Source organism: Microtus pennsylvanicus, chromosome 18, assembly GCF_037038515.1.
Source record: "Microtus pennsylvanicus isolate mMicPen1 chromosome 18, mMicPen1.hap1, whole genome shotgun sequence".
Classification (NCBI taxonomy): Eukaryota; Metazoa; Chordata; class Mammalia; order Rodentia; family Cricetidae; genus Microtus; species Microtus pennsylvanicus.
This window is the reverse complement of record NC_134596.1, coordinates 1,541,881-1,566,395: the sequence shown is the minus strand read 5'-3', so window position 1 is coordinate 1,566,395 and position 24,515 is coordinate 1,541,881. Positions and strand designations below refer to the sequence as shown.

The following is a 24,515-nucleotide window of genomic DNA, read 5'->3' as shown; positions in this document are numbered from 1 at the left end:
TAACAAATTATAACCAACCTCCTTAAACAATGACAAATATCCATAATGCATTGAATGACCAAAAACCACCCACCCCATCTCTTGGGAATGTAGGTGTGATATTCTTAAATTTGCTTCCTGTTGTCTGGGGGAGGGGGTAACAGTATCTTTAGGGGATCCTGAAAAGAAAAATGTGGGTTAATTGTCAAGTCCTGGGAGAGGTAATTGTATCATTTGCTGTTTAGTCTCTGCATAATGGGAAAGTGCAGGGCTTGTCTCAAGTCCTAGCTAGAGTAGCTTGTTAGATTGGATCATCTCGGCTAGCCAACTCAAAATTGTTCTGAGCAGTTTGGGATGGTTGTTGTTAATCTCTCTCAAAAAATTACTACAAGCTCTTTGTCAGTGTTCGCTTTCTTCCCATAATTTGTCAATTTCATCATTATTAAAAGGTGCTATAATTTCTGCTGTGTCTATTCCTGCTGATTGATGAAGTCTCAGTTTGCCTTTTAGAATTATCTTGAGAACTTTTCAGTTTATGTGATAAAACTATTCATTCTAAGATAATATATTTTCTATGCATTAAAATTCCTGTAGGGGAATGTTTGGAGGATAATATGACCAGAATGCAGTTAAGATTTGACTCCACATGATTCACATGTGCCTTCTATAATTTCTCTTCAATTAAAGCCAATTTTCTCTCAGCTTTAGCTGATATACCCTGGGACTATGTAATTCCTTGACACCATCTAAAGTTTTGTTTAAATTAATCAAGTCATCAGGACCTATCCCAGCAGTGCATCGTGGAAGGGAATTGTCTTCTAGCAATCTTTGGAAGACTTTAATAGTCTGCAACGAGCTCTCCTAATTTGAACCTTTCGGGTCTAAATTATTGTAAACCTTTTTAATAGCCTAAATCATTAATAGTTCCTCTTTTTTTGTATTTTTTCAGGAGCAATTTGTAATCCCCAATAAGGCAAAATTTTCTTTACTTTCCAAACTTTTTTTCTAAAGTATCTACAATTTGAATCAGATAGCAAAATGTCATACATGTCATGGTAAAGTATACATTCATGAGATTGCTTATTCATCAATTTTAGTAGCTGACTTACAAAATATTAGCACAGGGTGAGGCTATTTATGATCCCCTTTGGAGAACCTTCTATTAATATCTTTTAGCAGGCTGGGAATTATTACAAGTAGGCACTATGTAAGCATTTTTTTCTCTGTCTTTTTCTTATAAAGGTATAGTGAAGAAACATTTTTTAATCAATAACTATAAGAAGCCATCCTTTAGGCAATAGAGAAGGCAAAGGAATGCCAGACTGTAGAGATCCCCATTGGCTGAATCACCTTATTAACAGCTCTAAGATCTGTTACTAGTCTCCATTTTTCAAATTTCTTTTTAACAACAAATGCAGCAGAAGTTCAAGGGTTGGTTGATTCTTCAATATGCTGAGCATCTAGCTGCTCCTGTACCAGCTGTTCTGCAGTTTCTTTAATGTTAAAGGCCATTGCACAACTCATACAAGTTTTTCTGTCAAAGATAGGGCTATTGGTTTCTTTGAAGTATCAGCAGCTGTTGTGCCCTGTTCTTACACAAACTGATCAGTGACAATTCTTTATCAAACTTTCTAATATTTTCCCCAGAAACATATGTTAATTTATGGTTTGTTTCTAATATTGGGGGAATGTTAATCTGATGTAACAAATCACATCCCCATAAGTCATTGCTATGTTAGCCACGTATGGTTTTAATATTCCCCTCTGTCCTCCTGGTCATAGATATTTGACCCATCTCCCCTCTGCTTTACCTGAAATAAAGTTCCAATCCCTAAAACCTGAATATTTACTTCCTGAAGAGGCCAGTTTGGATGTCAAGATTCTGATGAAATTATTGTTACATTTACACCTGTGTCTACCAGCCCTTCAATGGCAACATCATTTATTGTATTATTTATTTATTATTGTATTTTTAATTTTGGTCTTTGTTCAGCTATAGAATTTTGCCAAAATACTCACTCTATGGTTTTTCCTGAATTTTTGTTTTCTCTTCTATAGCTGTTCTTTTTTCCAGAGCAAAATGGTTTCTTATAATAGGCATTAGGCTCTTTAATTGCTCTGGGAAGGAGTTTTTTCTATGAGAGAAGGAAACAGCTGAACTGAATTTGGCAAAGGAACCTGCAAAAGGCCCCTCATGGAGTTTTCTGGTGGCAAAGGATTACCATGAATATTTCTCTTTGACCTACATTCATTACTCCAATATCTTTCTTTGCCACACCTTCCACATAATCCAGAAGGGAGGGGCGTTCTGAATGGATTATTTAGAAAAAAGATTGTTTCTAGGAGCTCCATGTCTACAATCCCTTTTAAAGGTGACCTTTTTTTTTGCCACAGTTATAACATTTGACATTTTAATTTTTCCTCAAACTTCTGGAAATCCCCTCTCCTATCCATGCATCATTATGATCATGAGATTCAATATTAATTGTATCTTGAATCCATTCCTCCAAAGGTCGTGACCTTGCCTTTAACAGCCTATTTGCATAGAGAATTCGCATTTTTAAAAGCCAGAGATTCAATTATTATTTGTCAAACTTTTAAAATTGTTATTATTCTATTTACTGCTGAAATCAATCTTTGTAAGAAATCTGGAAAGGCTTCCTTTGGGCCCTGTATATCTTTAGTAAATGACTCTATTTTCTTTCTGATTTCTCCATTTTGTTCCATGCATTCAGAACTGCCACACGGCATAAATCCAGGGTGTGCTCATCATATATAGTTTGCCTTTCCATAGTAGCATAATCTCCTTCTCCAAGAATTTGATCTTGGGAGATTTCCCTACCTCTAGCTTTACTCCATTGTTCAATAATCTTGAACTCTTCTTTGAACCAGGTACTCCATTATAATTGTAGACCAGGCTCTAAAACCCCTCAACCAATCCTATCCAGTCTTTAGGGATAAGTCTATTACAAACTGATCACAAGTTTAACATTTTTTTTCACAAAAGGTGAATGCTTTTCATAAGAGACTATTGCTTCCTTGAATCTCCTTAAATTTAACATTGGCATAGGAGTCCAGTTAGCTGTAATAGAGACTCTTCCATTTGGCAGTTCCTGTAAGGTTACTGGATATGGTAAGGCTGGTTATCTAAAAACCTTAGGCTGTTCATATCTATTCTTATAATGCAATGCTGAAATTGGTTTTCCATTAAATTCCTCTGTCTGGATTTGAGTATCTCTGAGATCTGTTTTATTAGTTTTTTTTTTAAGTCCTGTATCTTAGCACTCAGATTAACCAACTTTTTAGTGATAAAACAAAAACGATAAAGCTGATAATGTTTACAACTGACACAACATAAATCCCATCTAAATTAGATGTCCTCTCATTTGATCATTCCATTTTCAGACTGTCCAGCATTATCATACAGAAATGCAAATCCCTCCATTGCAATGTTCCCCCCCCCCCCCATTTTGTAATGTGGGAAAAAAAATCTTCTCTTTTAACCAGTTCCTCCCTTTAAGAATTCCCAATTGTCTTACCAAATCTACCGATGATGTTGATGAAGATGTGAGGCTGATTGTTGCTGTACAGAACAGTAAAAGCCTGACTGGATTTCAAGGTAGTACCTAGTTTGACAGCAGCCTGAGGACTGAGGACTGAGACTGAGTTCAGGGAAACTCTGCAACTCACCGTGGAGAGAGAGAGAGAGAGAGAGAGAGAGAGAGAGAGAGAGAGAGAGAGAGAGAGAGAGAGAGAGAGAGAGAAATGTGTGTGAGAGAAGGCAGTCTGAAAAATGCACAGGGGATTGTTCAGAAAGAGCACTTGTGGCAGGGGCTGCCTGAAGGAAGAACCAGCTAGTCTAGGGTGGGTGAGGCCTGTGTTGTTCAGAGCCCAGGTGCTTCTGGGGATGGAGACTGTTTCAGAGAGGCTACAACATGAAAATCCCAAATTCACTCAGAGGCTTGGGGAAAACATAAAAGAAATCCTGGCCAGGTGCAGCTAGAACACCCCCCCCCCCCTCCAGTGCAGCTCTGGCCTATGCTGGCGGCTTGAAAAGCCTAAGGTAAAAGACTTTTTCATGAATTCATACTCCAAACATTGGCCGCCAAATGTAGCATGAATAATAAAAACGCAGAGACAGATATGGCAGTTCAACCTACAGATCAAAAAAGCAAAGCAGCCAGCTACTTGTTCTTACCTCTACCTCAGACCAAAATGGCGATTTGCCTCCATGAATCCTCATGATAAGACTGAGCCTGAGACCTGTTTCCTTCTATCTTATATTCCTCTCTAGTGCTAGGATTAAAGGTGTGCACAATGACTGTCCGGCTTCTATGGCTGACTAGTGTGGCTGCTCGGATTACAGCTGTGTGCCAACACCGCCCGGCCTCTATGGTTAAGTAGTGTGGCTGCTGGGATTAAAGGTGTGTAGCACCACCCTCTGGCCTGTATGGCTGATTATTGTGGCTGTTTTGCATTCTTGTTTTTAGGCAAGCTTTATTTATTAAAATACAAATGAAATATCATTACAAATTGGTTTGAGTCTCTCTGCATTTTGACTTAGTGCTTAATAGAACTTGTTATCTCAGAGGGCCTAGTATTTACACTACGTGTTTGTCAACCATCTGTAAGTAACCACAGTTCCAGGGTATCCAACACCTTCTTATCTCCAGGGCACCAGGCACAATTGTGGTGCACATACATACATTCAGGCAAACATACACATAAATGAATATTAAAATATATCTTTGATAAAATTTTAAGTTCTACGGTTAATCCTGGAATTTTTTTCAGTGCAGAAACCATAAATACTGGTTTCGTTTGAATAAAAACCCCTAAACGTCTCCTATGGAACTTCTTAGGATCCTGAAAGTGGCAGAGGGAAGTGTACTTCTTGTGCCTGCACTCCCAAATACTGACAATATATTGCCAACACTCTTTACTCTGGTTATTGTACTGTTTAGTGGTTTGCCAAAGGATTCTATGGAGCTTTCTGCTCTAATCCTTTGACCTGGCTCTCCCCATCTGCATTCTTGCTCTACCTCTGTCCCACACTGTTGTGTTCCATATGAAAACAACAACAACCAATACCCATTCCCAAAAAAACTTTATGCAATGAGAGTAGATTTTTGTTCAATGGTTACCATGCAATGATTCCAAACTGTCATGTACAAGAAAGTTTATTTCAGCCAGATATGGTGACACAAGACTGTAATTGAAATACTTGTGGGGTTGATGCAGAAGGATGGAGAATTTAAGTTCAGCCTGGAATACAGAGAAGCCCTATCCAAGAAAGAAAGAAAGAAAGAAAGAAAGAAAGAAAGAAAGAAAGAAAGAAAGAAAGGAAAAAAGAAGAAGAGAATGGGAAAACAAACAAGCAGAAAGAAACAAAGAAAAGAGGGCTGGTGAGATAGGCTAGTAGGTAAAGTTCTTGTTGACAAGCCTGAAGATCTGAGTTCCAAATATATGCCACTGAGATTTTTTAGCATCATAGCCTGGGTCCCGAAAGGCCTAGCAAGCTAGAATCTGGTAACCAACTGAAACAATGAATAATAGGATAAAACAGATAAAGGAGATGTATTCAATTTGTCTGTGCAGAGGCTAGGAACAAGAGATGCAGTGACAGACACCCTCTGCCTCTGCTTGCAGAGTGCTGGGATTGCAGGTGTATATGCACAGACCAAGACGACGAAATTTAACGAAAGTCTTTAGATATTTCCATATGCACTCTATAGTGGAGAAGCATGGATGGACAGTCTATTAGATTTTTTTTAAATGTTCTATTCCATTGTCTTTTGAATCAGAGTCTTACCATGTTACTCTGGCTAGCCTGGACTTCACTGTATAGACCAGGTTGCATTCAAACTTACAGAGATCTGCTGCCTTCTGCCTCCTAAATGCTGGAATTAAAGGTGAGCAGCACCCTAGTCAGACTATTCTATTAGTTTGAAAGTTTCTGTTAGTACATTAATAATTTCTTTTCCCCAAATCTTACATAACTTGGGAAAGTACAATTTAAAACAATAGAGATCTGTCAGGAATAGTTTACCTTTCCACAATAGCAAAATGGAAGTCTTGGGACTAGATTATATTTTGCTATGTAGCCCAGGCTGGCTCAGAATTAGAGGTGTCTTCTTCTGCCTTTACAGTGCTGGGATTAATGGCGTGTACCACCTCACTTGGCCAAGATTTTATTTTACTTACTTATTTTTTGATATTTTGATTTTTTTGAAACAGGGCTTCTCTCTGTAGCTTTGGCTGTCCTGGAACTTGCTCTGTAGACCAGGCTGGCCTCAAACTCCACCTGCCTCTGCTGCCCAAGATTGGGATTAAAAGTGCGTGCCACCTCTGTCCAGTAAGATTTTAATTTTTATTTTACGTGTATGGGTGCTTTATCTGCATGTATGTCTGTGCACCACTTGTGTGCCTGGTGCCTTTGGAGGTCAGAAGAGAGCATCAGAGCCCCTGGAACTGCATTTATAGATGGTTGTGATCGCCATGTGGATGCTGGAATTGAACCTGGTTCCTCTGCACTAGCAGTTTGTGCTCTTTCTTAACTTCTGAGCTACCTTTCCACCCTACACCCTGTCCCGGCAGAATTAGGTTTAAATGAAAGCCAACGTATGTAACTAAGCAGTCTTAGAGTGTGCCCCACTCTCTTTTTCTCTGGCTTCAGTCTGTTCTGCAAAGTGGTCAGAATTGTATGAAATATTTTTTTCCTGTGAGAAGTCCCAGCTCTAACTGCCTCCTGGCTTCAGCATATCCCCTCCCCCATCACGAGATTTCTATTTCTGGGGTCCATTGTCTCAGTGGTCTGCAAAGGAAGGAGAATAAATGTCTCTTAAGAATATCATTAATTCCTGTCAGGCCTGTCACACCATGTGGGACAGCGTCCAACTTCCACTCTATGGCACTGTATTCAGCTTCCCCGCCTGGACGGAATCGAAGTTTCTGGATGGTGGCCTCCAACATCCTGAGCATACGATGCCGCCACATCGATTTGCAGAGAAACTGCAACCACCTGGTCCGCCATGACGACTGCTGGCAGGCGCTCGGTTTCAAAAGTGTTGCGCGGGGCGTGCTCATCATCCTACGGGGCGTGGACAAATCCTGCCGGAAATCTAAAAGACACCGGAAATAGAGTGGCCATGAAATGTTAAATGTTCTAGTCATTTTAGTGTTGCTTCGCTGGCGGGTCCGCGAGGTGGCTCGGAACCTTTCCTTCCGGGACTCTGTGGCGTCCGCGGGCGGAAGTCGCGGCCCGGCGGGCCGTGCGCACAGCTCTCTGCGCGGTGCAGTGAGGTGAGTGGCTGCGGGGCAGGGCGGTCGCTGTGCTGCCGATGGCTGGTTTGTGCCGGGCGACGGCTGCGGAGGCTGCAGGGGGATGCGTGGGTAAGGTGGGGGTCGTTCGATTCGGTTTCGTCCCGTGCCTGCGGTTTCCGCATCTTCTGTGTTTTGTCACTTCCCAGTGTGCTCTCCTGTGGGAATTCTCACGGTCGTCCGTGAAAATTGTCGTGTCAGGACTCAATGAGTGTGCGCTGCAGGAGCCGATCCTGGGTGGGAGCCGGGAGCTTCAGGACGAGGATCCTGAGGTGGCTTGTGACCCACTCAGGCCGTGACGGCGTAGAAGTCAGCGCAGGCAGTGAGGTAGCCTGCGGCGGGTGTCGGGTGCTTGTGCGGGGCAGCGTTTGCTTAGCCAGTGACTGTACGCTTGGTCGTGTCTTAGTACATGAAGAGAAACGCCGTTAAGTATACCAAAATAGAAAGTATCAGGTCACAAATGTCACATTGTTCTCTCGTGTGTGTGTGTGTGTGTGTGTGTGTGTCTGTCTGTCTGTCTGTCTGTCTGTCTCATGGCAGGGCACGCTTTGCCTAGTATCTAAGCTGCTGAACTCAGGGACTTCTCTCTTAAGGTCTGTAAAGAAAGGAATTTCTTTTGTTTTGTGGGCTGCTGTTGGATCTCCTTTACTAGTTCCTCCCACTGTGGGTGGCTAGCATTACTAAAGGAAATAAACACAGTTAAAAACAAATTCTCACCAGCAGCCGATGGTGGTGCATGCTTTTAGTCCCAGCACTCAGGAGGCAGAGGCAGGTGGAGCTCTGTGAGTTCGAGGCCAGCCTTGTCTACATAGTGAGTTCCAAGACAGTCAGCTACACAGAGAAGCTCTGTCTTATAAAACAACAACAACAACACACACACACAGCCCAAATTCTCATTCTTTGGACCACTGTAGGGTCCCATTTGGGGACCCTTTGGAGATTATGTGCATCAGTGCTCGGCTCTCTTTGGGTTCAGTGATTGGCAGTTGACGAAAATGAGGGTGCTTCCTTATTGGGTCCTATTATTTGTACCTGAACATTTGTACTGATTTAGAGCCCTTAAAAACAGTGTATCTGGCTGGGTGCGGTAGTGCGTGCCTTTAATTTCAACGCGGGTGAAGCTGAGGCACTGTGAGTTCAAGGCCAGTTTGGTCTAAGTAGCAAGTTCCAGGACAGCCAGAGCTACATAATAGACCCCATCTCAAAAACTAACAGACACACACACACACACACACACACACACACACACACACACACACACACACACCAGTATATTATACACTCCTGGAAGCATCTTTTTGGGTTCTAGGGTAGTAATGGTTTAAGTTGCCTGGAACACGACTTGGAGGCAGTACTGTGCTGCAGTGGTTGGAGGTTACTGGAACTTATCTATGTTAGTGGCTGCATTCTGGAGGAGAGGGAACCTTCATGGACAGCTTAGAAGTGCTCAGTGTGGAGAGGTCCTGGCGCATTTTCTTAGGGTTTGGGGCCTCGTGTGTGTGTGTGTGTGTGTGTGTGTGTGTGTGTGTGTGTGTGTGTGTGTTGGGGAGTGAGGTTTGGGTGAGTAAATTTTTCATGATGTGGCTGTGTGTGGACAGAGAAATCTCTAGAAACTCAGACTAGAATCATGATTGGCTGTCATCCTGAGCTCCCTGGGCAATAGGAAACAGAAGTGCTGTTTTCAGATGCTGAGTACAGAAGTTACATAGACTAACTACTATGGTGACCAGTGTGTTCCTTAGAAAGAAAACAGCTTGAATCTGTTCCCCTGTTCTTCTAGTTAGTGACCTGTGAGTGAATTGAAGGAAATCTAATGCTCACTATGTGTAGGGTTGTTTGAAGTAAAATGAAAATGAAATTGGCGGCTTACTGAGTTTTTGTTGGTGTTTACTACCTTTCGGGTGCTGAGGGCTTGGTCAGCCTACTCTGGCATACCATTCTGGATCCCTATGATAAATACCTGTGTTCTCATTTTGTAAACAACTAGGTTAGCATATTGTTTTTCTCCTAGTTAAAATGTGAGCACAGCAAGTGTATCCAAACTGATGGGTTTTTAAATATTTTTGTTTTTTTTTGTTGTCTGTTTTATACCCCTGAGTAATAACGAGCAGGGCTTTCTGTACCCTCTGCGGTGCCTACCTGTGAGCTTCCACATGGGCCCTCACCAATTCCTTTTCTTCTAGGGATTGCCAGTGTCTCAGAGCTCCTGGGACCGCTGAAATCATTCAGGCTTCAGGATCTCTTGCTGTGCCCCAGGTAGCCTTGTTCAGCATCTGTAACTCTTGAAGAAGAAACATCAAAACTAGAAGCTCAGAGGGGACATGGCTGCGGATACGAATTTCCAGCAGAAGATCCAGCCATTGGGTGCAGAGGAGCAACATGGGGCCTGTGAGGTAAGAGGGACTTAAGGCAGACACAAGAAGCTGCAGACCCTACGTTACCAAATTTCTGAGATCTTTAATCTCGTTAAAAGAGTGGACTGTATATATCCCACACCAACTAATTACTCCTCACCCCACCCCCCCGCCCTACCTTTTTTTTGGATACAGGATCTTATTGTGTATGTGAGGCTGGTCTAGAACTTTCTGTATAATCTAAGTTGCCATCAAACTCAACACCTTTTTTTGCCCTAGACTCTCCAGTCTGGAATTACAGGTCTACATCACTATAGATGTAGTATATATTGTCTCCTCTGTTTTATTTAAATGACTATAGATATCATCTTATCTACTTTTTTAATGACAAGCTTTTCCTCTTGAGTTTTCTTTTTTATAGTTGTTCCTCTTTCGCATCTTCCCATCCTCAGTTTCTTCAAGGTTGCCTGCTATGCCCGCCCTGTAAGAGATGTGCACCTTTCTGTCAGTTCTTAGTCTCGTGGGTAAAAGAATTTTAAAGTGGACTCAGAAGGAAGCCCCAGGACGATTTATATTAGGGTTTTAGGGAGAACAGAACAAGCTGCAAGGCAGATATCCTGAAAGTCCTGTTGTTGCAGGGGGAGGGAGATGGAGGGGACATAAACAAACCTTATATTTAGGCAGTGAGGCTGGCAAGTGGCCGTGGGATGGGGCAGCTGTAGGTGGGTGGTATTTTCAGAGATCCCGGGAAAGCATGCTAGGAGACTTTGCCCAGGATCTGAAAAAGAGAAGGAAAAGTCAGTTTTTGCATTAGAGTTCTGTTGACAGAAGTTTCTGTCCCACCTGGCTCCACAGCCTTTCAATCCCAAAGAAAGACTAGGAGGCTTACGTTAATTATAAGATCTGTAAGTGCTGTTCTGAGGGAGGGGGCTGATGAGGTTCCTAACTGTTCCTCCCCACTCCTTAGCATCTCCTCAGGTGAATCTGTTTTTCTGGTGTCTCCTGTTGAAGTGATGGTAGCTAGGATGTGGACTAACTCTTCCAGGAGACTCCTGAGCTTATGCTGTTGTCTCATATTAAAGAAGAGAAACTGAGGCACAGATGACACACCAGCTGAACTTAAATGTTGAAGCATCTGCTAGCCTGGGATTCAAACCTGGCAGCGTGTTTCATGGTCTGGCTGCCGGTTCCATTCCCTGCTCCTCCTGAGGAAAGGAGCAGGTGATTTTCTAACTGCATGGCCAGGCTGCTCTTAGCACTCCCTCCTCTGCATTGTTCTGTTAGCTCCCTGCACTGTCTTATGGGAATTCTTTTCATGTGTTCAGGTCCCTTAGTCCCCAAGTCCTGTGGATTTCTCTTCTAGTTCATAGCTGCTCTGGTTTTTTTATGGTATACTTTGCACAAGTCCCTTGAATGGGTATGTAAGCGAGGGTGCAGCAAAACCACCAAACCAGACTTCTCCATTGGTAGAAAGGTTTATTGGGGAGCAAACTGAAGGCGTGTTTCTGAGTAGGGGGAGAAATATGGCGAGAAAAATAAAGCATATTTTATGTTAGAAGGGTGGGTCTTTGAGCTGATACAGAAATTGATCAGGATCCTAAGGTAGTCATCATTTGTGGGAAGATTAAGGATGGGTCCATTAAACAGAGACCCACCTAGTGGATGACCACTCCTGAAGTGTGGAGAAGACTTGTGTTGTAGATACGAGGGAGGAATCAGGCAGAGCAGAGAGTCAGGCTAAACATGGCAGGCCAGCATTGGCCCCCACATGTTAATAGGCACCTTTGTTAGCCATTTGTCCAGGGTTACTTTGAGACCTAACATTCATTCATTCATTGATTTTTGAGAGAAGGTTCTCACTATGTATCCTGGCTGCCCTGGAATTTGCTATGTAGACCGGGCTGGCCTCAAACTCACAGTAATCTGCCTCCTGCATCCCACACGCTGACATTAAAAGTGTGCTCTACCATTCTTAGCTATTTATTTTTAAAGCTTTAAAACATTTATTTGTGAGTTTGTGCCTGCATGATTTTGCACGTATACACTGTGTATAAGTAGGTATCTGTGAGAGGATGCAGAATCCACTGGAACTGGAGTTGTGAACAACCTTTGTGTGCTGGGAACTGAGCCTGGATCCTTTGCTAGAGCAGCTAGTGCTCCTAACTGCTGAGCTATCTCTCAGTATTATTTATTTTTAATGTGCTGCTTCCCTCATTATTTTTTCCTAATATTATCTATTTATTTATTTTATTTTTTTGAGACAGGGTTTCTCAGTGTAACAGCTCTACCTGTCCTGGAAGTAGCTCTCATAGACCAGGCAGGCCTTGAACTTACAGAGATCCACCTGCCTCTGCTTCCCGAGTGCTGGGACTAAAGGTGTGCGCCCCCACCTGGCTACTCTGTCCTTTGAATGTACACGTGTCACAAAAGTATAGATGTCAGAGGACAACCGTTGGACCTCGTTCTTTCTACTCTGTGGGTCCTGGGGGTCACATTTCCATTGTTAGTCTTGGTGGAGATGCCTTGCTCTGCTGAACCATTTTCAGCTCAGTTAGTGTTCTGTTTTAAAGGAGTTTTAGGTTGCCAGAGAGATGACTCAGCAGTTAAGAATATTGGCTGCTCTAGCAGAGGACCCAGGTTCAGTTCCTAGACAGTTCACAACTGTAATCCAGTTCCAGGGCATCTACTGGCTTCTTCTGGCCTCTCTGCCTACTGCACACACAGGGATGCATAAGCCTGCAGGCACAAAACACTCATAAAATTAAAAAAAAATCTTTTAAAAAAGGGAATTTTAAGAACCCTTTGATATTTGATTAATGGCATTTCGTCCTGTTCTTGTAGTTCATGATATTTTGAGATGTGGCTTTTCTGGACGGATATTATGAGCTTCAAAAATTTAAGCTTTCTGTGTCTTTTTTTAAATTTTTTTAAAATTTTTTATTCTGGTGCACTGTCTGCCAGCGTCTTCCATTCCTCTGTTGTCTGGGTCTCATCAGCATGTCATGATCCTTAGCTGCTTTGTGCCCCTTCCCTAGTCACTCTTTCTCCAGTCTTAGAGAGCTCCTAAGAGAGAAAGTCACAGAAGGAAACAAGGTCTCAGTAACCCTTGCTCTGTAGGCCAGGTTGACCTTAAATTTACAGAAATCTGACTACCTCTATGTCTTGAGTGCCTGGACTAACTTCTTGTGCAAGCTTCTTCCTCATACAATTGAATGAGCAAGAGACTTGCTTGTGTAGTAATGGAAACAGGAAAAGCTGAGCTTCCTCAGCTGAATGGGAAATGTATGTATAATTGCCATGGCTCCTTCAATTGGAGTGTCTAAAATTAGTCCCACAAAAATATCAAGTGTTGATGTGCTTGTGTCCCAGGGAAGCAGGAGGAATACTGCCACTGCTGAGAGTATCAGTTAGTCAAGCCAGTTTGGAAAACTGCAGTCTTGGTGAAGTCTGTATTGTCCGACACCCCGCACTTCTGCTCGGGTGTAAATGGAGCAAGGTAGAGCTGTGCAGGCTCAGCTATCATATTGATCACTGCCAGTCAGCTTACTGAAAGCAGGGCATTTGCTTGCGATTTAATGTCTATGTTTATAAATATGTGGGTGTTCATTTATTTCTTGAGCATCTAGTTATTTGGTCATTGTTCTTTTTCTTCCTTACTCCCGGTCTTCTGTATTTCTTGATATGAAAATGAAACCTATGCCCTGCAGTGCTGAAGCAGGCATGGCAGCCCGTATATGGAGGTTCTGTTGAACTCGTCCATGTTGGGTTTCGTGAGGATGGTTGACCAGGTCTCTTCCTCAAGAGGGCACCAGATCTCATTACAGATGGTTGTGAGCCACCATGTGTTTGCTGGGAATTGAACTCAGGCAGCTGCAAACTCCCTGTGTAGCTGGCACTTGCCTTGAACTCCTCACCCTCCTGCCTTCACCTTCTGTGGACTCGGGACTGCGGGCATCTGTCATCACACCTGGCTTCTTTCTTTTCCCTCTTTGTTTTTTGTTGCTGTTTACTTATGTTTTAGTATTTTTTAGGAACTTTGCTTCTGACTTTTCTTTATGATTCATATATCTTTTTCACTTATATTTTTATTGTGTACATTATTTTGCTGTTCAGTTTTGCTTTTTCAGTTATCTGTTTTTGTTCCTTCTGAATTTTTTATACTGTTAAATACTATTTTTTTCCTTTTTGTTAAATGTTGTAAGGAAGCTGCTTGTTCATTTCCCAGCTGACAAGACTCCTGAAATAAACTCACAGAAACTGTATTAATTAAATCACTGCTTGGCCCATTAGCTATAGTTTCTTATTGGCTAATTCTTACATATTAGTTTAACTCGGCTCTATTAATCTGTGTATCACCACATGGCAGTGGCTTACCGGCAAAGTTTCAGCATGTCTGTCTCTGGCGGTAGCTCCATGGCTTCTCTCTGACTTTGCCCTCTTTCTCCCAGCATTCAGCCTAGCTTTCCCCACCTACCTAAGTTCTGCCCTATCAACAGGCCAAAGCAGTTTCTTTATTCACCAGTGGTATTCACAGCATACAGAGTGCTGTGTAACTGCGGCTGACCCTGAACTCTACTGTGTTTGTTTGAGTCAGAGTCTTCCCTGCTTTCCCCACTTACTAAGGCGAAGTGGTTGTCTGGTGAGGTCTGCTGCCCAGCTGCTCATGTTCATCTTCTTGGTCTGTTGTCATGTGTTCTTACTCTCAGAATTGATCATCTATCAAAGGTTGATATAAATTTGGGGGGTGCATGCATTCTGGGGGGCTTGGTTTGGTTTTGAGGCAGGGTTTCTCTATGTTGCCCTGGTTGTCCTGAAACTTACTATGTAAGCCCAGCTGGCCTCAAACTCCCAGAGATCCACCTGCCAACTGTCTTCAGAGTGGTGAAATTAAAGTGTGTCACTAATCTGGCTGCAGGCATTCTACCAGAGGAGGCAACAATTTTTAATACATTGTTGAATGCTCCAAAGAAAATTTCTCATAGTAATATTATCATTGATATTTTCTCCATTAGACATTTCAATGGTGTCCTGGCCTGCGGGATATGAACGGAACTCCCTGGTAAACCTAGTGGAGAGGAAAGAAAGGAGACAAGAGACACGAGAAATGACGGCATTTATTATTTCCTCAGAAGTTGTTTTATAGCAAACGGGCAAAGGGGGGAAGGGAAAGGTGTCAGGGGGAAGGGAAGGGTGTCAGGAAGCTCAGGTCTACTGGAACTCAGGTCCGGAGACATTCCTAGCTGATAAGTAAATACTGAGGGTCTGTGATTGTTGACTAACCAAGGAGAATGCTAATAGGTTCCGGAGCCTGGTGCCTGCAGGTCTCTGCTAGGAGATAAGATGCCAGGTTGATTTTCTAGACCCTGCAGAGGGGATAGAGGTAAATATTTTTCTTAACTTGTGAGCTTAAGATGGCTGTAACCAAAATGCAGATCTCAAAATCTGCCTTTGCTTCCGGCACAATGGAGTACTTCTGGAATTATCCATTATGGTTACAGTAATATGTCTTCTATCTTAATGTAGAGAATTTTAATACAAAATATCTTTCACACAGAAGAACGATAGGTAAGTGGTCCTCTTTGCCTGTTTGCCGGTGTCACTAGTGTCAGCCTGGAAGATCTGTCAAAAGTCCTTGAAGGCCTAGAAAGAAACAGCCGTGTGCCCCGTTAGGCACGTGGGCACCTTCAGATGGTCAGTGTTTAGGGTTAGGACTTTCATCCACTTCTCTGAGTGATCATCAGCACAGGTCCCATCCTGTTTCTTTTAGGATGTTTCTTGCTAGGTTATTGTAACCCAAATATTAGAGCCTACACTTTGTTCTGTGTGTTGGTTTTTATCTCTGAGATAATAACCTACTTAACATAACCATTAATCCTTAAAGTCATTTGTTCCCGATCATACTTCCATATGTGGAGTCTTCCTCTCGAGGTCCAGCCATTGCTCACATAGCCAGCTTAACTAAAAGGCATGTTAGTCTCTTTTAATCTCTTAATTTTTCTCCCCTATGTTAATCATTTCTTGAAGAACTTTGGGTTATCCTTTAGACAAATTCTGAATTTGGCTAAGTTGCCGATGCTGTCCTTTAGCATGAATTCCCATTCTTATATTTCTGGGAAGCTGGTCTTTAAATCTAAACATGTAAGGTCTAGTGTGATGGTGACACATGCGTGTACCTGTCATTGGCCGGGGAGACTCAGCATTGTGGGCTGTGCTATTTGAAGAGTCCGTATCATGGGATTATTAAATTTTATATGTGTGACGAATGTTTTGCTTGCATGTGTGTGTACAGTGTGTGTGCCTGGTTCTTTGGAGACGAGAAGAAAGCATCAGATCCTCTGGGACTGGAGTTATAGCTGGTTGTGAGCCACCATGTAGGCACTGGGACTTGAACCCAGGTACTCTGCAAGAGCAACAGATGTTCTAAACTGCCGTCATCTCTCTCATTTCCCTTCCCCCCACCTTCTATAGTCATGCTCAGAGCATGGGCTTGTCTATAATTAAGACAGGTCTCACATTAGTTAGCAATTCACAGTGGCCATCACAAGGTCTGCTCAGGTGGACCAAGGATCCTGAGTTGGCTTGGAAATGGTTTCAAGAGGTGTCTGTATCAACTGAAGCCGAGGGGCAGAGAGACATCTACAGCATGTGGGGGCTTCGGAAGAGGGAGTGAAGGTTGCATTATTAGCAGTAGCTATATGTAAGATTTTGTGTTTTCTTTTCTTTCTTTTTTTTAGTTTCCTTGTTCAAATAATGTCATCTGTGTCTATGGTTGGTGAATTTAAGATATTTTTATGTGAGGATTCTTTTCCTACGTGGTATCGGGAGTTTTATAAAATGCATTGTACAGGTATACAGAGAGAAAGAAGTGCCAATAAGGTAAATTGCAGGTGTATTCTCTTATTAGTTTTCTCTTCACGTCTACAAAATACTTAATAGAAACATCTTGGAAAAGTATTATATACCCAGAGGCAGTCCTAGGCCATCCTGATTTATGCAACAAGTTCCAGGCTGCTGAGGCCATAGAATAAGGCTCTCTTTGAAGAGAGGAAGAGGAAGAAAAGGAAATTTTGTTGTTGTTTGTTTGTTTTTGGTGCTAGGACCCAGGTGGTAGGGGTCTTGTTTTCACAGCTGATTAATAAGCAGCCACAAGTATAACTAAGAAGTCCCTATTGCAAGAAGAGGGTTCTTATAGGGTAATTACCTCTGCTCAGGGCACAGCCTCAGGAAGAAGATTTAAGGACAAGAACAGTGACCAATCTTTGTCCTTTATCTCTGAAGGGAGTTGGGATGTTTAGACTGGTGCTCCCGGAGGAACATGTGCTCATGTACAGACGTCAGCAGGTGGCCCAGAGCCAAGGAGACAGACACAAAATGAAGTAGAGATGCCAGGCTCTTAGTTGGCATTTAGTTCCCAAGTGAGGAGTTAATACTTTTAGCAAAGCAGCGTCTAAATGCCTGTTTCATAATGTTGAGTCCAGTGGGTCCAGCTAACTCCAACCTGGAATATGGTTGCTCAGTCAGCATTGTGCCGTGTACTCTTCCTTAGAGTATTGAAAAGAATTCTCTTCTAGTTCCTTAGAAATGTGACTGTGTGGTGGACGGCAGGATTGAGGGCTTTGTAAGTGCTCTCTGTCCTCCAGCGCGCTGGAGGGAAATTCAGCGCGCCATCATTGAAAACCTAACCTTATGCAAACTTTCCTGTTTTCCAACGACGAGTCGTTCACCCTGAACTGTGGTACATTGTTACAGAGGTGGATGTCCTTTGAGGATGTGACTGTGGACTTCAGCCAGGAGGAGTGGCAGCACCTGGACTCCGCCCAGCGACGCCTGTACCAGGACGTGATGCTGGAGATCTACAGCCACCTCTTGGCAGTGGGTGAGCACAGCCACCTGGGGATCCAGGATGAGCTCCATTGAGGTTTCCTTCCTTCTCTTTATAAAACATGGTGGGGAGGGCTGGAGAGATGGCTCAGCCGTTAAAGGCTAGGCTCACAACCAAAAATATAAAACATGGTGGGGTATCAGAAGTGGCCCCACCCCTACCCCGTGTGTGTTTGCTTTGTTTGCCCTGATGTTTCATTTCTTTTGTGTATCTACAAGTATTAGTTGTACAAAATAGAAAATGTCGACTTGGTTTTAGCAGTGAGGCAGTGCCAAGCTTCATTGTATCATCTAAAGACAAGAGATGGCCCAAAAATCCAATATGCTTTTGGTTAACAGGATACCCCATTCCCAGCCCCGGAGTCATCTTTAGGATGGAAAAAGGAAAGGAGGCACAGGCAGGGAAGACTGAATTCCCAGGCCAGCAGTGTCCAGGTGAGCCATTGCTCCCCAGGTGGGGGTAGATTTCATGAGGCCTTTGTCAGTTTGTCTCACCAAGTTCCCGGTGGTGGTCACCTTTATGCTGTTTTCTCTTTGGAGTTCTTGTGGTTATTTCTGAAATCCATTTATTATTGGTGTAAGGCAATGTGAGACTTTCTTTATGAAAGGTGAGTTTGTGGGACCAGCTTCTCTGACCATAGATATGAATGAACCTAAGTGAACTAACTCATCCATTTTCTACTAATGTAAACACACACTTGTTCGTGAACATCTGACATTAGCCAAGTTGGTTACTATATTGTCCAAGTAATGGAGGAAGGACTTGACGTAATTTGTGTGTTTTAACCACTGACTTTGAATTAGCATATTGTCCTTGGGGTTCTTATTATTGTTTATTTTGTGTCTGTCTTTGCTTTTCCTGTCTGCCTCTGAGTTTATTGATTTTTTTTTTTTTTCCTTTCCTGTGCTGGTCTATGTCTTCCCCTTAGTTGTGGCACCTTAGGCTTAGTGTTCTGTATGTTTCTCTTCTCATTCTGTGGCAGGTTTGCCTTAAAGGCTCTGTTCCTTCTGAATGTGTAGTTCTCACGGTTTCTTGGTCCCTGACCTTATAGTCTCTGCTGCCTTGTTTAGATGAGAACATTCCTGCAAGAGGATTCGCTTCCTTCATTTTGGGAGAGCAGAAACTGCAATCTACCTCATTCAAGTTAGAAAGTCTTTTTTTTTTTTTTTTTTTTTTGGTCTGGCTGGTTATCCCTTCTCTCTGAACTATTTTCTTTTGGTGCTTTAATTTGTTTTGTTATTTGGCCCCACCCATTTTCCTTTTTGAATGCACAAGTTATTTTTCTTGACCCCATTGGCATCAGTACAGACCGTCTCCTTCTTCCGTTATTTATTTATTTCTGTGGTATTTTACTTATGTATTTTTTGGTTATTACTGTTATTTTTCAGGCAGGGCTCTATGCAGCCCTGGCTGTCCTAGAACTCACTTTGTCGATTAGGCTGTTTTGTACTTACAGAGATCCACCTGCCTCTGCCTCCCAACTGCAGAGATTAAAGGCCTGTGCCATCATGTCTGGGACTTTCTTATTTAGGTTAAGTTTTCCTTATGTGATGTATGAATTCCACTTAAGACATGTTATCAATCAAAATGTTACTGCAGCAAATGATGCTATTTCGGGTTTTGATACATTTAGTTAGAAACACGCAGCTAATTTCCGTTATATAAGATTCAGTAACTTTCTGATGTTCTTTGTAGTGCAATTGATAAAAACTCAGAGACAGAAATTGGGGTTCAGCCTAAAGGGTCAGAAAAGTAAAACAGCCAGCCACTGGCTCTTGCCTCGACCTCACTCCAAGGAATCTCAGAATGAGACTGTGTCTTAAGAGCTGTCTCCTCCCGTCTTATATTCCTCTCTGGTCCAGGGATTAAAGGCGTCTACCACTGGGATAAAAGGCCTGCACCTCCCAGTTTCTATGGCAAACTAGTGTGGCTACTAGGATTAAGGTGTGTGTTATTGTGGTCTGGTCTGTAAGACTGGCCAGTGTGGCTGTTTTACTCTCTGAACTTCAGGCAAGCTTTATTTTTTAAAATATAAATGAAATATCACTGAAGTTTTTATCACGTTTATATATTGCTGTCTTCAAAATTCAGCTGGATAGTCTATATTCTTCATCCTCTGATCCATTGTTGTCATAATTATACTAATGTCTGCTATGTAGGTGATCCCCATTGTATACAGTTGTGATTAGCTTCTTTTTACTAATTGTTAGCATCATCAGCATCATTAGTATGATTATTAATATGATTTAGGCATTCATATTCAGTCACAGCCTCTCTGTATCATTCATCCTTCATCCTCTTCACTCTGTTTATTCTTTCGTCTCTTTATGTTCCTAGAAAAATCAGAAATTGAAACCTCACCACAGAAAGTATCTGAGAAAGCTTCAGTTCATAGTGATATGGCCAGCGAAGTCACAAGAAATGGTTTGTGGTGTTCACTTTTGCGAGAACAACTGCAGGATTCTGATACTGCTACGAGAGATAAACAAAGCCAGATTCTACCCTTGCCTCCTGGCACCTTCCTCAAGAAAACTCTGAGCACAGATAGTGGACCTGAATATCAAAAGCCCAGGGAAACCATTCCTTTGGGACCCTACCTCATTTCTACACAAGAGAATCTTCCACAATATTGTTTACTTCCAAAAAGTTTGGGGCTAAACCTCGGAGCAAAGGGTCAGAATGAAAGCAGTGTCACCGAGCAGCTTATTAACATTGTCGCATCCAGTCAGCTCTTGATACGGGGCTCTTGTAATGCTAACTGTGTGGTTGCTCATGGAGGAGAATCGTGCAGCTATCAACAACCACCGGTCCATGAAAACCATTCTCAGGAGAAAAGCAGACCTCGGTGCGGGGAAGTGCTGTATGCTTTATCTTTGCCCAAGCCTGAGGTCACTCTCACTTTGGACAGACCTCTTGTTATGTTCAGTGGTGGGAAGGCCTTCCTTTATGTGTCGGATTCATCGAGTTATCCATTCCAGCTGAAGGTGGATCATCCAGTTCACACTGGAGGGGAGCCTTACAAATGCAGCCGCTGTGAGAAAACCTTTGCTACTGAGGCTGCGCTCCAAGAGCATGAGCAAATTCACACAGAGGAGAAACCGTCTGTGTGCACACTGTGTGGAAAAGCCTTCAGAGACAGGTCAGCTCTCTATGAACACGAATTGATCCATAAGAATCACACGCCTTTTATCTGTGACAAATGTGGGAAGGCCTTCTTACGTAAGTCAGAGTTGATGTCCCATAAACAAAGTCACGATGGAGAGAAGCCTTACAAATGCAATGACTGTGGAAAGTCCTTTAAATTTCCATCCCAGCTGAAGGTGCATCGTCAAAGTCACACGGGCGAGAAGCCTTACGAATGCCACGAATGTGGAAAGTCATTCAGCAAAACAGCCAAGCTCAAGGTGCATCAGCGAATTCACACAGGAGAGAAGCCTTATGTGTGTTCTCAGTGTGGAAAGGCCTTCAACCAGAAGTCAATACTCGACAGACACGAGAAGCTTCACCCTGGGGAGAAGCCTTACAGCTGCAGGGAGTGCGGCAAGTCCTTTAATTACCCGTCCCAGCTGAAGGTGCACTGCCACAGTCACACCGGGGAGAAGCCTTACAAATGCCACGAGTGTGGGAAGTCCTTTAACTTTCCGTGTGAGCTGAAAGTGCATTACCAGAATCACACAGGAGAGAAGCCTTACAAGTGCCGCGAGTGTTGGAAACTGTTCAGTAAAATGTCCCAGCTGAAGGCACATTCTCGTGTTCACACAGGAGAAAGACCTTACAAATGCAGCCACTGTGGGAAAGCCTTCTCTACCAAAGAACAAGTCCAGGAGCACGAGCGCATTCACACGGGGGAGAGACCCTTTGTGTGCACCGAATGTGGGAAGGCCTTCAGCAGCAGGTCATCTTTTCGTAAACATCAGTTAATTCACACTAAAGAGAGGCCTTTCGTCTCTCAGAAATGTGAGCCAGGCCTCCAGGAGTCGACTTTGACATCCCACCAGCAGCTTCACATTGGCGAGAAGCCTTACAAGTGCCCCGACTGTGGGAAACTGTTTAATTATCCGTCCCAACTGAAATCCCATTATCAGATCCACACGGGAGAGAAGCCCTGTAAATGTCTTGACTGTGGGAAATCATTTAGTAAAACATCTCAACTGAAGGCACATTCTCGAATTCACACAGGGGAGAGGCCTTACGTGTGCTCTGTGTGTGGAAAGGCCTTCAAACAATTGTCAACACTGAGCAGACATGAAAAAATTCACCTGCTTGAGAAGCCTTACAAATGCAATTTTTGTGGGAAATCATTTTGTTCTCCATCTGAACTGAAGGTGCATCTTTTAATTCACACGGGAGAGAGACCTTACAAATGCAGCCACTGTTGGAAAGCCTTTTGTACTAAGGTCCAACTCCAAGAGCACGAGCGCATTCACACAGGAGAGAGACCTTACGTGTGCACTCACTGTGGGAAAACCTTCCGGAGCAGGTCGGTTTTCTCTAAGCATAAGCTGATTCACAGGAAGGAAGCGCCTTTCGTCTGTGAGCGATGTGGGAAAGTGTTCTTACACAAGGCAGAGCTGACGTCCCATGTACAGACGCACACTGAGGACCCATGTACAGACGCACACTGAGGACAAGCCTTAGGAATGTCAGACTGAGCATGCCATCAGATTACACGGTGAAGCCTCTGTGGGAAAGTCTTGCTTCCTAATGCCCTGCGCCGACGGCATGAACAAATGACGTCACCCGGGGGAGACCCTTTGTGCTGTGAGTGGGGAGCAGCTTTCAGTAGCAGGCTCACTTTCTAGACATCACACGTCTCATGCTGGGGTATACAGGGATACTTTTTATGATCTAACAAATAAAGCTTTCCTGAAGATCAGAGTGCAAAGTTAGCCACACTAGTCAGCCATACAGGCCAGGCAGTGGTGCACACACCTTTAATCCAGCAGCCACAACTAGTCAGCCATACAGGCCAGGCAATGGTGCACACACCTTTAATCCCAGCAGCCACAACTAGTCAGCCATACAGGCCAGGCAATGGTGCACACACCTTTAATCCCAGCAGCCACAACTAGTCAGCCATACAGGCCAGGCAGTGGTGGGGCACACCTTTAATCCCAGCAGCCACACTAGTCAGCCATACAGGCCAGGCAGTGGTGGGGCATGCTTTCAATCCCAGCACTAGAGAGTGTAAGATGGGAGGAGACAGGAACTCGCTCTCTTTTCATTGTGGAGATTTTATAGAGGCAAGAGCTCTCTCGTGGCTTGACTGCTTTGCTTTTCTGATCTTCAGGGTGAACCCCAGTATCTTCTGTGGTCTGTATTAGTCCTGCTATGAGGGCGAGGCCTTTGTCTCTCAACTCATATTGAAGAGAAGGATTTGGAATGCCACAGTTGGGAAGTTGTTACTATATCACAGATGAGTCACGTCACCAGTTCATGGGTGGGGATGCCCTATGTGTGTTCTGAATGAAGGAAGGTCCTAACAGGACAGACTCAGCATATAGACTACATGGCTCATACCACAGGTTTTACAGGTGCGGTTTTATAGAACGCGGTTTACTGAGAAAAGAGTTCCTAGCTTACTAGTATATTCCAAAATGAAATTTATTTCTATCTACTTGAAGTTCTTTTTATGTGCCATCAAATTGCACATCACCTGATTAATATTACAGAAAACAATCTAGTTATGCATTGTTTAGACATAACAGACATTATTATGCATGAGGAAAGTTAGTCACAAATTAATGATGATAAGCACCCTTGTTTATATTTGTCTTGTTAAACATGAATATCATTTCAGGTTAACCTTGACTAATTTCAGAAGTGTTTTTATAGAATATAATATAAGACACATTTTACCAAATTATTAGAAAGTTTATGGGAAATTAAGTCAGTGATATTCCATTTATTGTGGGAGTCCAGTAAAATCCTTAGCTACCAGCCATGGTAATAGTAGGGTGATTATATAAATGGCATGTGTATGGAATGTGTGTGTGTGTGTGAGTGTGTGTGTACGTAAACATGTGCCTGTGTTTGGTCAGTGCCTGTATGAACTTGTATGTATTCCCACAATTTTGTGGAATTTTCTGTAGAATTAACTGCATACTAGAAGAGGGCAGTTTATTATTAAGCTGTACATTCATTTATTTTGTATATATTTATGTACACATGCTGCTAGGTGTATTGGCTGTCAGAAGAGTCAGTGTTCTCACACCATGTGGACCCTGGGGTTTGAACTTGGATTGTCAGGCTTGGTGATCATTAATTACCTTTACCCACTGAAACATCTGGCTATAACTATTATTTTTACTTTTTATTAACAGTCTCTATCTTGAACTTGTACCATCAATAATTAATACTTTTTTATTGTACGGGTGTACTTTGAATAAATGAAATCTGGGGCATTTACTGTTCACGGTGCTTTTCTTTTTTGGGCTTAGCTCAGGTCTGTTGTGACTTTTTTTTCCCCGTGTAGCCTATGTGGTGATATTGGAACCAACCATTAGTCTGCTATTTGGGTGTGACTGCTGGTACTTGTGAGTTATTGCACACATGTAGAGGTCAGAGGACAACTTCTAGGAGTCCATCTTTCTCCTCTCTGGTTTCTGCTGCTGCTGCATGGTCTGGGCTGGTGGTTTTGTGAGCTTCCAGGAGATAGTCTCCGTCCATCCATCCTGTCAGATGGGTGCTGTAAATACACATGTACCACACTGTATCTGATTTTTTTGAAGTGGGGTTTGCAGATTGAATTTAGATTTTAGGATTTTGGGGTGTGTGTGTGTGTTTTCGAGACAAGCTTTCTCTGTAGCTTTGGTGTCTTGTCCTGGAACTCCTTCTGTAGACCAGGCTGGCCTCAAACTCACAGAGACCCTCTGCCTCTGCCTCCCAAGTGCTGGAATTAAGGGTGTATGCTGCCACTCCCCACACACCCCCACTTGAATTTAGGTTCCTTCCTTCCTTCTTTCCTTCCTTCCTTTTTT

General features: G+C 43.0%; 1 protein-coding gene across 7 annotated transcripts; it reads left to right on the top strand.

Moving 5' to 3' along the window:
- Window positions 1-7,066: 7,066 nt before the first annotated feature.
- LOC142837478 (uncharacterized) lies at window positions 7,067-23,948 on the top strand. 7 transcript variants are annotated; one of them, XM_075952561.1, is made up of 5 exons: window positions 7,111-7,281; window positions 9,483-9,692; window positions 17,403-17,529; window positions 17,874-17,969; window positions 19,873-23,948. In XM_075952561.1, the coding sequence occupies exons 2-5, from the start codon at window positions 9,621-9,623 to the stop codon at window positions 22,158-22,160; spliced, it is 2,583 nt and encodes an 860-aa protein (XP_075808676.1). In that variant the 5' UTR covers window positions 7,111-7,281; window positions 9,483-9,620; the 3' UTR covers window positions 22,161-23,948. The 7 variants fall into 7 exon arrangements, with proteins under 7 accessions (XP_075808679.1, XP_075808676.1, XP_075808674.1 ...); XM_075952559.1 differs by having other exon boundaries at window positions 7,271-7,371; XM_075952562.1 differs by lacking the exon at window positions 7,111-7,281 and adding an exon at window positions 7,383-7,626.
- The last annotated feature ends 567 nt before the right edge of the window (window positions 23,949-24,515 follow it).

Coding starts and splice junctions, on each gene's coding strand:
- LOC142837478 (XM_075952561.1), top strand. CDS start 9,621: ATGGCTGCGGATACGAATTTCCAGCAGAAGATCCAGCCATTGGGTGCA. Junction 9,693..17,402: donor AGCAACATGGGGCCTGTGAG/GTAAGAGGGACT, acceptor ACATTGTTACAG/AGGTGGATGTCCTTTGAGGA. Junction 17,970..19,872: donor CCCAGGCCAGCAGTGTCCAG/GTGAGCCATTGC, acceptor TTATGTTCCTAG/AAAAATCAGAAATTGAAACC.